General features: G+C 34.1%; 1 protein-coding gene across 3 annotated transcripts in view; it reads left to right on the forward strand.

The window, feature by feature from the left end:
- LOC123700267 (small G protein signaling modulator 2-like) overlaps positions 1 to 14,785 on the forward strand; it is a 45,121-nt gene extending 30,336 nt beyond the window's left edge. The window contains exons 5-23 of one of the 3 annotated variants that reach the window (XM_045647437.1): positions 2,802 to 3,021; positions 4,072 to 4,189; positions 4,481 to 4,587; positions 4,906 to 5,030; positions 5,411 to 5,527; positions 5,986 to 6,122; positions 7,175 to 7,272; positions 7,362 to 7,500; positions 7,817 to 7,980; positions 8,440 to 8,584; positions 8,886 to 9,045; positions 9,454 to 9,643; positions 9,993 to 10,470; positions 10,820 to 10,968; positions 11,499 to 11,623; positions 12,455 to 12,634; positions 13,035 to 13,161; positions 13,704 to 13,854; positions 14,249 to 14,785. In XM_045647437.1, coding sequence (XP_045503393.1) covers positions 2,802 to 3,021; positions 4,072 to 4,189; positions 4,481 to 4,587; positions 4,906 to 5,030; positions 5,411 to 5,527; positions 5,986 to 6,122; positions 7,175 to 7,272; positions 7,362 to 7,500; positions 7,817 to 7,980; positions 8,440 to 8,584; positions 8,886 to 9,045; positions 9,454 to 9,643; positions 9,993 to 10,470; positions 10,820 to 10,968; positions 11,499 to 11,623; positions 12,455 to 12,634; positions 13,035 to 13,161; positions 13,704 to 13,854; positions 14,249 to 14,337 — 3,019 coding nt within the window. In that variant the 3' untranslated portion in view covers positions 14,338 to 14,785. The remainder of the gene's footprint in view (positions 1 to 2,801; positions 3,022 to 4,071; positions 4,190 to 4,480; positions 4,588 to 4,905; positions 5,031 to 5,410; positions 5,528 to 5,985; positions 6,123 to 7,174; positions 7,273 to 7,361; positions 7,501 to 7,816; positions 7,981 to 8,439; positions 8,585 to 8,885; positions 9,046 to 9,453; positions 9,644 to 9,992; positions 10,471 to 10,819; positions 10,969 to 11,498; positions 11,624 to 12,454; positions 12,635 to 13,034; positions 13,162 to 13,703; positions 13,855 to 14,248) is intronic. The other 2 variants (XM_045647438.1, XM_045647439.1) reach the window with 2 other exon arrangements.
- The last annotated feature ends 1,690 nt before the right edge of the window (positions 14,786 to 16,475 follow it).

Below are 16,475 nucleotides of genomic sequence, written 5' to 3' on the forward strand. Positions count from 1 at the left end.
TTCTAATATGTGAAAGAGCTTTGATAATATCATTTAACATTGATCGTATCAAGCGTATTTATTATTTATTCCATTCTCATAAAAAATAACAAATGCCTATAAATTAATGATACCTACTGAATTTTACAGTGATTATGTTTCTTTCTTTGAGTTGATTGGTTGGTTGGATAATAGATTGCTAATTTTAAATTGGACAAAGCTGAAATAATTTTACTCTAAAGCCCTCTTTCTCTTGTACGAGTCATATCAAACATCACATGCCATAAGTGTAAATATTGTTTCAAAGGGATTTATAATATCAATTTAGATCACAAACTTGACACGAGTGCAATAAAATCCTATAAAACATCTGTAGGTACTTTGTTGTTACAATCATCCTTTACAAACAACACATTGTTAAATTATTTACATTATACAATACTAGCTTTCCGCCCGCGGCTTCGCCCGCGTTTTGATAGAAAAATCCGCATAGTTCCCGTTACCCTATCCTATGTGTTAATACAAGTTACCCTATATATGTGTGCTAAATTTCATTGTAATCGGTTCAGTAGTATTTGTGTGAAAGAGTAACAAACACACACACACACACACACACATCCTCACGAACTTTCGCATTTATAATATTAGTAGGATGTGTTGAATATTCGACAACTGTGAATATGCTTATATGGTGAAAAAAACAAAAATAAAAGCATATAACCCAAGGAAGTCTTAAAAATGAAAACAATTATTATTATTAATCTTTATAAGAAGCATTAACCCAAATAATTAATGATTGAAAAGAAGAAATCGCGCGTACTAAATATATCTCAGCATTAACAGTTTTAAAGGATCAAGAGATGAGCACAAAGCCCCCTATAGCGGTATAAAATTGAATTCTTATCGGTCTGAAAGCTTTGTTGAATGGATATTGCGATTTCTCGTTTTGTAGGCTTTGATTTTTCGTTTTATAAATTATGGCACAATGAAGGTTTCTTTACTCAGACCTTTTTTGAGAGCTTTATTTTTAAACTTCCTAAAAGACGTGTTAGATCACGGAGAGATCCGATAAATTCGGTGATGTTGTTTAATTTATTTACAGAGTACTTTTAGAAAAAAAATGTAAGTTTATGCGTTTATTTTAAACATGTTATCCGGCTATCCATATTTATCTATTTTTTTTTCATAGGTGAAACCCAGACCTTGTCCTGAAAATGACAAACATAGATAATATTATAAGATTTATCCAATATTATAATTTAGTGACCTCTTTATACCTTAAATTTTTCAAAATATATTTAGAAATTTCATATCAATTGTAAAAGCTTCTGACTAGTAGATTATACCCAGGTAACCATACCGTCTGATTTCAAACGATTCCCATTAATACCTCACTGAGTTTGATTTTAATTATCCAGTTATTAACAGCGTTTTTCAAGTTCTCAAATCGCCAACACGAAAAGCAGTTTTTTTTTAATTTCTTCAACGTTTTAAACTTTATACCACCTTTTTACTTTCCAACATTAATTTATACTAGCGGTGACGGGTATAATTAAGACAAAAGATATTCTCGAGTATCGGAAAAAGTTTCTTCTCTTTTTTCCTCGGAAACTTTTGATTGTGTTCTATTCTTATTCAACAAAAGGTATTTGTATGGCATCTTGATTTTTGTTCGAGATTGAGATGAAGTCATATTATGAAAAGAAAACACAATTCTTAAATAATAACCCATCCAGGATTATATATTTTTTTCCTGAATATTATTACGTTAAACATAAATAAATAAGCTAGAGATATTCAGGAAGTGTCCACCATTATTAATGGTATATAGATACGTTTTGGGTAAGGTTTATCAAAGCAAACATTTTAACTATATCAATAATCGATTATACTTATGTACATTTATGCAAGCATCGCTGAAAGGAATGGATTAAACATTGTTAAAATATTTATTTTGTGACTAAGAGAGTCATTACATAAAATGTGTAAGTCCGCTAGGGCAGTAAAGATGCTTTTTTGTTGACATGATCTCAAATTTTTATAGCAACTTTATGGGAAGCCGTAAAACAACAATAGGAATTACATTTCATTGGATTTTTATTATGTAGGTGAGAAAATATCACGGCTGCGATCCTAAAACTTTGTTAAGTGCCGTAATAATAGGAAGGAATAACCTCTAGGTTATATCAAGGTCGGAACTTATTGATTTTGATGGGTTTCCTAGCATAAGGAATTCATAAAGCGATTGATACTTTCGTGTACGTGAATATCACAATAGATATTAACGAGTAATTTCATGAATTATAATTTTCTTCTCTTTGATAATACCTAGGGATTATAATACTAATTTCGTAAATTTCCTTGTAAATTGTCTTTAAACATTTGTAATGTCGGGACAAATACTAAATGCATAAATCGTCTTAAAATCCTTTGTAATGCTGCTTTTAAAATAAATACCGAGTTTACTCGTGCTTAGGATTTACGAGTCGGATAAGCGAAATGACTAATTGGCATACATTTAGCAAAACTGCGTGATACTTATAATATAACTAGCGGTCCGCCCCGGCTTTGCCCGTGGTACATATTAACGTTTTCTCTACATAAGAACCATCCTCGTACTTCAAGGAATATAATAAAAAAAGAATTATCGAAATCGGTTCAGCCGTTCTCGAGTTATGGAATTACAACGAAAAGTGGCATTGATTTTTATATATTAGATATTACAATACGACAAAGCTGGATTAACAATAAGTTATAGTAAGGAAAACTGCTTTAAATGCATACAAATAAGTACTCTATAACGCCTATTTTTCCATGAACAGGTATCTGTGGATTCGCATCGCGTTATTTGAGCGTCAATTATCAAAAATCATAGAGCACTTAGTGAACAATGCAACGAGATATTACGAAAGGGATGCTTTGGTCGCTGATCCTGATTATGGCAGCATCCTCAGTTCGTTATTAGTTGGGCCGTGTGCTCTAGAATATTCTAAGGCGAAGGCACCAGTTTGCTTCTGGACAGACCCACCTGCTGATGAATTGGTAAGTTCATTACGTAAATTATAATGAAACATAATAATGTAATGCAATATCTATCCATTTTTCACCAGCGCATTACTTTTTGTCTGCCATTATAATCCATATTTATTGGTCAGAATTATATTGTTCAATGCTAAAATAATGTAATCTTTCCACGAAATATAGTCTGAAGAGACAATACAGACATGAACGCATTAAAAATAGGTTAACAAGCATATTATGAAAATGTAGCTGAAAATTCACACGTATTTTTGCAATAAGATGTTCCTGGGTGAATACGTGCGTAAAACACCGTTTTCAGACAAAGACGTGTAGTTAAAAGGCGAAAACTGGAGCATAAATACTCCAAATAGGAAATTATATTTTGTAAGAACTAAAGAAAAGCGAGAGTTAATTGAGCCGTGATGATTTAATCTTTTTATTTTTCCATCAGCGTTTTTACCTAGAGCTCTGCTTTCGATTTTCCTATCGACAATATTCGAGAAAATTTTCACAGCATCAAGTTTTTAATTAAAAAATTTAATTTAAAATGAAACAACACGTTGAAAATTTCTATTCAAAGCTAAATCTACTTCATCAAGTTTTATTGAAGCATTCATAAAGTTTCCATGTTGTAAAGATTTAAGTAATATTTTATTGAATGTAATTTGCTTACGAATAGAGCTATAAAAGTTTAAATCCCGAAGGCAATGCTTTAACGATGAAACCTTAGCTCAGGGACAGGGAGTATAGGTATTACTTTAGATAATGGCTGTAACGTTGCGAGCATTATGAAGTGAAGTTTCAAAGTTAGGCACGTGGGGTGGGTTGTTTATAATATATTATTATGGGCTCTCTTCACAATGGGCAGCGTTGGCCCAACAAATGATCGTCGATGATTGCCGCCGTTACCGCGATTATGAATAAACATCTAGGTACATCGTCGATCATAGTCATTTACGTCAGCTACACTATGGTGATTACCAGTGATTACCTCTACTCGCCCAACGCTGCCCATTGTGAAGAGGGCTCATTATATAGAATTATATGTAATGTTGTATAAATATAATAAAGGTACAAAGGCATCGCATGTCTGCGGGCACGACGACACCGCCGTCTGTGAGGAGACCGATCCTTAACTTTAGGAGGAGTCTTAATGCTTCGTCTGATGATAGTGTCGTTACTAGTGCTGGTACGTTGGCCTTCTTAGTTATTGTGTTTATTTGTTATTTTATGATTTTTTTTATAGTACAATGATTCTATAATAATCGATTTAATAGATGGCCGGTTCGATCCCATTGCAGATAATAAAGCAAGGCATGGGCTTGGCAGGGCCAGAAGGATCGTGCAGAAATTAGATAATATTTTAATGTCATTTTATAATTCTCACGTTGATTTGAAACGAATTTCACAATTTTAATAGTTAATTTTAATTCATATGGTTTTGTTAAGAATAAATAAGTACAAGATGCACATTTTTTAGGTTCCGGAAATGCGGCTGTATCTAGTGCCAAAGATTATGTAGAAAGCCTGCACCAGAATTCGCGTGCTACACTTTTGTATGGAAAAAATAATGTCAAAGTTCAACCTGTAAGTTATAAGTTAAAATATACATATTTTGTAAACTTTTGCGTATCTTTTTAAGTTAAATTTTCAATTTATGAGATTTTGAATTTAAAAACTTTGTAAACATTTTTTTGTAAAATTTAAATTTGTAGATACATTTTTGAACCAACTTTCAATGAAATAATATCTAAGTTTTCTAGTTTTCTTATAAATGTAAGCAATTTATATTTCAAACGAATCATATTCAAACAATGAATGTTTGTGAAGGTTGCAAATTGCATTTGAGTTGGCGAGTTTCCAATGCAAGCATATTTCATTTCTTTATTGGAATTGGTATTTTAGAAAGACGTAGAGGAACCAATGCCAGGCTATCTAAGCCTTCATCAGACAGCTTCTGGACTCGTTATAAAGTGGACTCCGAACCAATTGATGAATGGGTATGCTGAAAGCGAAGGAATTGATAAGAGGTATTTAAAATGAATTGGACCAGTTTTTATCATAGTTATTGTGTAGTTTAGGCAGCATTTTTTATTTTAATAAATTTTTTGCATAATTTTTTTTAAACGCAGCAAATTATTGATTGATACCAAATTTTTATTGCTTGTAGACTGCATATGCATTATGCATGCAGTGCATGCGTAGTTGTGAATAAATTAGAATTGATCCTTCGAGCTGGATTCAACTGACATGCGATGAATGGATATTAAATTGATATTTTTTTGTCTTTGATTTGATTTCATCACTATAATATCAACATCCTAAACATTATAAAATCTATATTTTTTTGGATTTTTGTTACTCCAAAAAAAAGCGTTGTACATAATAACCAGCACTAGTACATGTGTAGCCTCATCCGTTGCCACTTAGTGCATGTGTCGGCGTGTCAGAACGTGTGTGTTTTGTGCAGTGCCGCCCCCTGTACTGTGTACAGGCGCTTGTGTAAGGGAACGCTTTGTGTCGACTGGTATGTCTATTTTTTGTTTATTCTTTGATCACTTTTTTGTGAAAATTGATTTAAGTAATTTTTGATTTACTTATTTGCTGATCTTTGCTTTGAGTGTTAATTTAGTTTGCTTGTTGTTTTTTGTAGATTTAGCTTATTATCTTGGTGTGTTATTTTGTATAGTCATTTTAAAGATAGTCAGTTAAATAATAATATCTTGAAATGTGATATCCCTTGTTGTTAAAATTGAAGCTATTCGTGTTGTTCAAAAGTTATCCTCTTTATCATCGAATATCAAGAAGTAGAGATAGAGTTCTGAAATTATTAATTGCTCTGTTTAAGATAAGTATTTTTGCTCTACGATTCCCCGTTCGGTCTGTAGCTTACATTATCATAGGCTAAACATTCACAAATACTAATTTACGTACGCTTCCTAACATCAAACCTTACAAACCGATCTAAAACTCAACAAATTCCAGTATATACTGGGCGATGTCCTTACAAGTGTGCGTGTGGGAGGTTGTGTACGTACACGTGCACCGCTCACAAGCGAGCGACGCGCTGATACTCGTAGGACAAGATGGCGTGCAACGACCGCCTATACATTTTCCGAAAGGTGGGTTTTTTGGAATCGATTGGAATTTGTTTAAATTTGTATGTGAATAGTTTGATAATATTAATATGCATTTGTAATGGCAACTAGGGGTAAAACTATAAAAATATTTTTCTGAAAGAGTTTTTTTTTGTACGACTAATAAATTCAAAATATAGAGGTGCCAGAAGGCTGCACATTAAAAATAAATTGGAAAATCCAAAAGTGCACGCCTCATAATCTCATCCTTTACAATAAAATTGATTATTTATACTATAAATATAAAAAAGAAATAAAATAAAACAGTTAGAATAGAAGAGAATAGAATAAATAAAAGTAAAGAAAGCGGTACCGTAATAATTGAGCTATTTTTCTTGTGGCCCCACCTAGATGTGAAACTGCGCAGGTTTAAGGGACTGACTACCAACTTATTTTTTTAAACCTTGGCTTAATACTTATATAGGCTTAATAATTATACTAATAAAGAATAGAGTTTATAATGGTGAATTTTGAGTACACTATAAATATAAAAAAATAAATAAATAAAGAATATATATAGATATACTAAAATTATGGAGAACATTCGATATTTTTTTTTGTTTATTTAATGACAATTAAACCACATCGAATCAGACCCTGAAAAATGAAAGGGTTCTATTCCTGAGCATACTCAAGCGTAAGAGAAAAAAAAAAGACTCGATTAGTAAAGTATTTCGGTCGCTATCGTGTTAACAAGAAAATCCTCCGCACATACAGACACACGGACGTCCAAGACAGAACTTTTTTAAACTGTTTTTTAACTAGTTTAAATAACAAAAATGACATCAAAAATATCATGAATGTTAAAAATAGTGTTTTTTCTTAATATGTGTGTGTATGTATTATCTTAAAAGTGCAATGTATGATACATAAAGACATTTTAAGTCTGAAAAATCAGATGTTTTGCGCGAAGTGACAGTAGTACCCACCTCAACGCTTCGCGAGGCGTGCAATACCTTAACGTACCTAGGTACTTATAAATTAATTACTTTTCTAGAGCTGAAATAATCTATGTATAAATTTTTTCTACTATCAAGGTGGTCATCTACTATCGTTCTTAAGCAACTTGGAGACTGGTCTTTTACCACATGGGCAGTTGGATCCCCCATTATGGTCCCAAAGAGGAACAGGAAAGGTACTATATTAAATTATGTTTTCAAAATATAGAGCCAGTAAATCCTCCATCAGTATAAATAAAATTAAAAAATACTCAAACTATTACAGGTGTTTGGTAGAACCAAAGGGAGAAGGCGTCCAATGCCAAGTCTGTGTGAAAGTGGTGAGACAGAGGAACAGGAGTTCGACGAAGTGGCTGGAGACTATGTGTTCCGTATTGTGAATAATGCTATTGCTGATAGAGAAGGTATGTTCGTATTTTATAAGAATTTTTATGTTTCCTATTTTTTTATCAAAAGTTTCACACTTATTCATTAATCTTTTGATAAAATTTTGACTTCTTCATTATTCAGATATTAGATGGGTAGCATTTAGGGACATTTTGGGAATTATTTAAGAAATTTCGCGAACCACAAATAATTTATTTTATTGACCGTAACATGCTATAGTGTATAGGTACTGATAACGATTAATTAAAATGTTAATAAGTCTGTATTTTCGTCGATGAAAGTTTTGCCAATCTTTAAAATTTCTACGACTTAAACAAATTTGACCTATTCCAGCGATGAGGCATTCTCTCCTAGAACGCGTGATCCAATCTCCACCACGAACGCCACGACGTACATTAGCATCTACATCAACCACTTCATCTGACTCCAGCACAATGTCGGTCGACTGTCCTCCTATTATTGGCAATTTGAACCAGATAACACATACTATTGAGCAGGTAATTTGGATGAATGGTCCTTACGGGGTTTTTTTAGGGCTATTTGTTCCAGCCTTTTAGGACGTCCACTGCAAGACATAGGCCTTCCCCCAAAGATTTCCATAACGACCGATCACCAGCGGCCTGACTCCAGCGGCTATTAAGTAAGGTTAATATAATTGAAACTCAAGCCTCCAATATTGTACTTTTACCCTCTCCCTCTCTTAATCAGATAGCCATCATTTTTTTTCACTCCAGCTGGTGCTATCGGTGGACTGTTCATCTATTTTTGGCAACTTGCACCAGATCTTAAATTTGATGTTTTGAATTTTCCATCTATAAATGAATCCTCAAATTACCAATAAACTTATTAATTCTGACGCCTGACATATTTTTACCTAGTTCATGAGTGAGAGACTTCAATATCCCAAAATGTGAAATCTTTTATCAATAAAGTTTTTTTTTATTACCAATAATTAGGTGGCGTCTATAGAGCTGGTGTGCAGCACGATGCGGCGGCAGATAATATCGCGCGCGTTCTACGGCTGGCTCGCGTACTGCAGACACTTGTCCACCGTGCGCACGCACCTCAGCGGGCTCGTGCACGCTGCTATTGTGCCCGGAGGTAATTATACAAGTAAAATATAGTAAACATTTTGCTTGCCTTCGAACAATGTTTAAAATGCAATTGTTTCATTGGGCTGCTGGCTCTGTTTAACGTTTTACTTATTTCTTGCTTCTCAAGTGTCCTTTGATAAGCTCGGATCCTCGTTTAAAATCATTATCATCATCTTTAGAAAGGAAATTATAAATGTAGCTTGTTGCTAAACTTCAAGCATTTGACAGTAATTATTTCTTCTCGAAGGAAACTCCCAAAAGTAAATTTGCTATTAAAACACTTTTTAAACTAACAAATATTGTCTTAGATGGCGCAGAAGACGGTCTAACAGAAGACCGATGGCGCTCAATGATGGACGAAACCGGCGCCATTGCAGACAAGGACGAAGTGTACCGACTCGTGTATTATGGCGGGGTACAGCATGACATACGGAAGGAAGTGTGGCCTTTCCTTTTGGGATATTATGAGTGAGTTTTCTTTAAGACATCTAAAAATAATACATAAAAAATATTTGGTAGGTAGAGATTGGTGATATACAAAATTTAATTTGATTAGACTGATATTATTGAAACTTAACAGTATTAAAGTTGAATTATATTTTTTTGAGGTTACAATTTAATACAGTATAATTAACATGCGGCTGACTTTCCAGCTTAGAAAAACCTGTATTTAAGAAGGCAGTTCCTTCCTAATCAGAACATCAAGAACATTTTTTTTTTAAATAAAATGAACTGTCTAATAATATTTTATTGTGTTCACCATCTTCTTAGTCCTTCGAATCTACTAACTTACTTCTCACTGTTATACTCCCGATTTCTCAAATCAGTTTTGTATTATACCCAGAAGAACCATTTATATTCAACCAATCCTTCCAGATTCGGCACAACATTCGATTCCCGACTCGAACAAGACAATACATACCGGCGGCAGTACGAAACAACTATGTCAGAGTGGCTCTGTGTAGAAGCCATTGTAAGGCAGAAGGATAGAGAAGCTACAGCGGCTTCTATAGCAAGGCTCACAGAAGCTTCTGGAAAGGGGAAGGTGGAACCAGAAGTCAATGAAGTGAGTAATTTATGATAATTTTTGAAAAATGATTGGAGAATTGAAAATAATAAAAATGGCTAGTTTTGTTTTGATGTATTATGTTGTGTGGTAATGTTTTATGTTTGTTCATTGATGCTGAATTGTTATCTGTTATGTTCGCCAAATTATTTTTTTTAATTTATAGAGATAATGATAATAACTATATATATATGGAAGGGTAAATAGAGGACATTAGAACTAACTTCAAAATAGATTTTGAATTAAATTAAAATTGCCATTACATTTCACATAATGTAAAACGTCAATTCAATAATAATGTTTTATTCTCTTTTTATTTTATTTACCAAATTATTGTGTGACATTAAAGGTATTCGAAGATGACTGCAGCGTGATCTCAGACAATCCACCAATAGTGTCCCCAGAGCCCAGTGAAACCGAACAAAAGATTACAAAGCCGGTTCTATCCCGAGCGCCAAGTATAGATGAAGTTGACAATATCGAAGTGGACAAGAAAGTTAACGGAGAGACTGATACTTGTGATTTGGATATATCCTACGACCAAGATGACGACGAAGTTTGCATTAAAAGCGTAGTAGACAACCCTGATATGAGGAGAGAAAGTATTGCTGAAATAAAACGGCTAGCTGAAGGCATTGTACAGAAGGGCGATGGGAGGGGTTTATTGTGTAGTGTGGATAGTGCTAATGCTAATTTAAATGGGGATAATAAGAGTATGGAGGAGAGTCAACCGTCGCCGAATCATCATACCACGCATAGCGTTATTGTTACGAATCCGTCGGTGGATTTGGCTGTCACTGGTTCACCGGCGTCGGGAGGTACTACAGGTAAAAAGCTATTTTTATACAATTATATTCCATTATGAAGGTTTAGATTAAAATTAAGATAATTATGTTAAACATGGCAAAGATGCTACGCGTGGCAAATCCTAGCGATTTATTTGTTCATTCGATTAGTGTCAAGATATCATTTAAGCACTCGTAAGTGTTATGATTGTGCTCAATCGAGACACAAATCCTCGACCAAAACACGTTCCCATAAGCGGCTCGTCTGCTCGTTTCGTGTGCACCAGTTCAATTAAATATTGTTAAATCGCCTATAGGCTGAAAATTAAAAAAAAGAAAGTTTCGTATGCTGCTTTAAACTAATTAATAATAATTATACAATTATTTCCAGCACCAGCAAGTCCAGCGCGTAGTCCTCTAGGAGTATTACGAGAGGAATCTCACTCAGCAGGCGCATCGTTTGATGCGTTAGAACCAGATCGTACTGACGCGCGATCCAACTGCGTGTCACCCGCTAGTTCTAACGGCGGCGTGTACTCGGTAAATATACACTTTAAAATATACACTATACTCTACACACTTTAGAAATACACTTTGTACTATATACTTTAGTAAATACACTTTGCACGACTCACTTTAGAATTACACTTTGTACTATATACTTTAGTAAATACACTTTGCACGATACACTTTAGAATTACACTTCGCACGATACTCTTTAGATAAACACATTGCACTACAAACATAAGTGTTAACACTTTGCACGATATGCTTTAGAATAAACAACACATTGCACTTATCACTTTACAATTTACGCATTGCAATTTTCAACTTGAGCTAGTAGATACAGACAGAATATAAGGTATCATGCGTCCTATAACATTTAGCAATATGACTTTCCTCCTATCTATGACATATACCACACACCTCACCTACACCTACACCTCATATACCACACTCTAATAATGTAAAAGAACATACCAAAACACATAATTGTTGGTATCTAAACATCCAAAATGTTACATTAATATAAATTTCTTGCATTTGAACAATTCAAATGTTTGTTATAGAATGAGCTAGTAGAGAGCTTTGCTTTGAATCTCCATCGAATAGAGAAAGACGTCCAACGGTGCGACAGGAACTATCCATTCTTCACTGATGAAAACTTAGACAAGTTGAGGAACATAATGTGCACGTAAGTATATAAATATAAGTGTGTTAGATTAGACTGTTCATAACTTCTATCCTCGGGTGAAAGAGAATTTAATTGCAATTAATTGTAATATTTAGTTAAAAAAAGCAATAAAAAATAATTAAAATATAACTATACAACTAAGTACCTGTTTTTGAATCTTTAAATTTCAATTACGGTACAGTCGCACACGCGCTGTTCACGCACCTGATGTGACATGCCAATGACACTAATGACTGACTGACTTCCCGTATCTAAGATAGAACGCAACTTGTAGTACACTGAAGCTGAACCCGCCGCACGCACCGTATGCACTGTACGCGCAGTGCGCAATGTACGCTCCGTACGTACTGTTCGCTTAGTACGCACCGTGCGCTTCGTACGTACTGTACATGCCGTACGCACGGTACGCTCCGTACGAATTGTACGCGCAGTACGGAATGTTTGCTCCGTACGTACTGTATGCTCAGTACATATTGTACACCCCGTACGTACTGTACGCTCCGTACGCACCGCACGAGGCGAATAACATCCAACGTTTTAAAAATTTTCCGTTTATAGGGTTCCGTACCCAAAGGGTAAAACAGGACCCTATTACTGAGCCTGTGTCTGTCTGTCTCCAGGCTGTATCTCATAAACCGTTATAGCTAGAAAGCTGAAATTTTCGCACATGAATTTTCCGTTGCCGCTGCACAGTTGAAGCGGTCGCAACTGCTCGAGCAGTCCGTGTACGGCAGTACATGAATGTCTATAGTTCACCGCGCGGTCGCGGCTTCAAGCAATCGGTCTCAACTGCTTGGAGCTGCCCGTGCCTTTAGAGCTCGTTTCCCACAGCTACGTGTGGGAGCACCTGGACACAGGCTACATGCAAGGCATGTGCGACCTGGCCGCGCCGCTGCTCGTCATAATGCGCGACGAAGCGGTCGCACACGCGCTCTTCACGCATCTCATGTCAAGGGCCAAGGACAATTTCCCGTCTGGACAGGCTATGGACGCACATTTCGCGGATATGAGGTGAGATAAAAATGGTATAATTGTTTTATTTTTTTGCTCATAGTTTAAGTTCCGTTTAAGTATTGGTCCAAGTTTAAGTATTGACTCCAATGATTTTATAAAACCATATTTTTCAAATGACTGCTCATTCTTTACTATTTTTTTTATTTTTGTTAATCAAAAGTAGACATGGTATAACCTATCTCTCTCGGCCCTGTATAATATTAATGCTTGCCGTTCGCACAGATCGGATTATTACTCTCATACGAACATACAAAATCCGGCTCGAAGGACCCTTGGATAATTTATACAAGCTACATATTAGGGTCATCTTTATGATCATTTCATTTACACAAATAATTATTTGTCTCTTTTTTATAATTCCAGTTGGTTATTAAAGTTTTATAAAATCATTTTTCAGGTCATTAATCCAGATCCTAGACTGTGAGCTATACGAGCTGATGCACGCTCACGGCGACTACACGCATTTCTACTTCTGCTACCGCTGGTTCCTTCTCGACTTCAAGCGGGAAATGCTCTATCAAGATGTATGTTTGTTTCGATATTTCATATTAATATCAGATATACTTACCTAATGTATCTGTTTATAGACATTTTAAATAACTTCTAACAGCAAAAGTCTAAACAGAATTTGACACAAACATTAATTTTTCATTTGTTTCACATTTTTTTTATTTACGCTCACAATAATAATAAGAGTCACTTTATTTAAATTCAAACTTATATGAATTTTCGAACAGACACGTCCTTTCGGCTCGAACACCAATATTTGAGTGACGCACGCTTAAACTGTCATGTCCAAGGCCCAAGCGGGTATCCCGACATATTTTTGTTTAAAATTTTTTTTTGGATTTGACGAAATATTAAATTTGATATCCTAATAACTGAAAATTTTAGCCAAATAATCTTTTTGGATTACAATCGAACAAATTGAATCTGTATGCGTGCGAATTGTGATGCCTTTTTGTAACTTTATCCTAATTTATTTATATTTTCCAATTTCACATAAAAATTCTTCTTCTATTATTATTATTAAATGTAATTAATAGCGTTTTTATAATAATTTCAGGTTTTCTCAGCATGGGAACTAATCTGGGTGGCTCGGCATGTATCTTCAGAGCACATGGTGTTATTCATTGCACTGGCTCTGCTTGAAACCTATCGAGATGTTATACTAGCCAATTCTATGGATTTCACTGATATCATCAAGTTCTTTAATGGTAAGTTTTTTCTAATAGAAAATGGTATTTTCCTGACTGGAACTCTCATGTGTTATTGTTTTTGTACTGTAAAATATTTTGTCAAATTCATACAATGTCGTTGCATTAGCGAATGTTGATTTTAATAATTATGATCATAATTAGATAAAATATTCGTTATCTAAGTATGTATTGTCACATCTTTAATTCATAATTTATTGTGAAATCCGACTCGAAGGACAGCAGATTAGAAATTCTAAGAAAAATTATAAGAAAAGATGTAGATATTGTTGTAAAGTTCTTATATTTTCTCTAGCTTGACCTCAAACAATAAATTCGACTTGTTGAAAAAATTAGTATTTCTTTGAGGGAATAAATAAATTGACAAAATAAATCGATTTTCTAACCATTTCAGAAATGGCGGAACGTCACGATGCTTCAGCGGTGCTCTCTCTAGCACGAGATCTCGTCCTGCAAGTTCAAACTTTAATAGAAAACAAATAAATTATAAAAGCGAAAGCTTCTAAAATAAAACTGTCAGACCTTGAATTTCAACTCTATCCAGTGTTGATAAGGTTCGAAATGCTATGTATTATACCTTTGATACGGGTCTAAAGAACAGTATTGATCTGTAGTACCGTAGATATTAGAGAAATGTATTGACTTTTAATATCAATTTATTAGTGTAGTACATATTGATGTGGTTTTCTATGTAACTGGCAACATTGCCGGATGTTCTTATACAATGTTCTAGACACATTTATAGGGGGTGTTTCATTTTGGTCTTGTCTTATGATATTAAGTTATTGTACTGTTATATAGTTAAATTGTTGTATGTTGATTTTATTGCAAAAAAAATTGTGTAGGTATTCATATTAGGCTGGTTGCAGAGCTTGACCGACTATCAGTGCGTACGTCAGTCGCGCTTGTCATATGTATGGAAATTCATAAAACCGTTCATAGCTAGACTGACCATACGCACGCGTATTGTCATGCGCATTAGTGTTATAGTCATACAATTGTTGATGCGTATCGTCAGGACCGACGGTACGCACTGACAGTCGGTCAAGCTCTGCAACCAGCCTTATGAGTGTTCTGTATAACTAAATAAATTAGGTGTTTGAGTAGATACTCAATATATCCAGATGGATAGTTTTAACCTTGGCTGATATATTCTGCATAAGAATAGATAATAAGCCTAGCTCGACATTGTTTTTTCTTAATGAATTTAAAATTAGTTCAAAATTTTATCTAAATATTAGCATTACGCTTGCGATGCGATGGTTTATTGAATAAATTAAACGAGAAAATATAATGTACTTAAGAATATATTTAAAAAATTCGTATTCATGAATGGTAAGTATTTATTTTTATTTAGAAAATGTATATGTATGAACAATTATAAAACAAAGAACTCTCTGAAACGTCCCCTTTGCGTAGTACATTTAGTACCTTTGTGATGTTAAAACATTTCCGGTAAGTAAAGTTTTGTATCACAAAATAAAATATAGTCTATTCGATGTGTTGAAATCGATCTTTATCGAATTAGCATCTCTTTTACTGTGAATATATAAAATTATATAACATACGTACAACCTCTTTATAAATAGATGTTCGTAAAACTTCAACAAAATGTTTAAGGCTTCAATAAATGTCTGAAATTTTTGTAATATAAAAATTATTTGCACTTGCAACAAAAAACAGACGAAAAGACAAACTGAGACAAACATAACTTTTGTCATTTGGTACTTTTTTGATATTTCAATTAAAATTAAACCAGATATTAAATAATGCTGATGCTGTCAGATTTATTTTCAATGTTGAATTTATAAATATATAATTGATGAAGAAGTATAAAATACTGTAACGTATTGAACAAAATGTTAGGCTAGTTGCAGAGCTTCACCGACCATCAGTGCGTACGTCAGTCGCGCTTGTCTTATATGTATGGAAATACGCGTGCGTATGGTCGGTCTAGCTATGAACGGTTTTATGAATTTCCATACATATGACAAGCGCGACTGACGTACGTACTGACGGTCGGTGAAGCTCTGCAACCGGCCTTACTCTCAGTACGAAAGCGAATAGCCGATCGGTACGCGATTATAGTCTCTATAGTATACAGCATAAGAGATTTAATCGCGTACACATTGGGATACCGCCACGTCGGTAGCGGATACCATACCGCTGTAGTTTGAATAGGCCTTGAGAGATTAATTATATGGAGTTTCTAGGATGAGGATAATAAAATAATCTATAAAGAGATGACATAAAAACAATATAGATGATTTTTGCATATAAAAAGCATTTGTTGGTACATCAACGCTTTCAAAGGTTTTTAATTATTATATTAAAAAGCCATCAACGATATATTTATTGTTCTTGCTGTTTATAGATAATTTAATTATTAAGAAATTATATTGTTCTTATGAAGCCAAAGTTTACGTTAATGCGTGGTAGATTAAAAAAAAATCTATTAGATATTTTTAATTTTTATCATTCAATGTGAAAATTAACGTCGTATGAAATTATGTATGCGTGTACTGTATGCAAGAATGTATATAAAGCGTATCTTATGCTACAATTATACAATTATTTTTATTAACGCTATTACACCTGGTGTCCCAAAAAGTTCACGTCAT

The sequence above is a fragment of the Colias croceus genome, chromosome 19 (assembly GCF_905220415.1).
Source record: "Colias croceus chromosome 19, ilColCroc2.1".
In the NCBI taxonomy this organism is placed as follows: domain Eukaryota; kingdom Metazoa; phylum Arthropoda; class Insecta; order Lepidoptera; family Pieridae; genus Colias; species Colias croceus.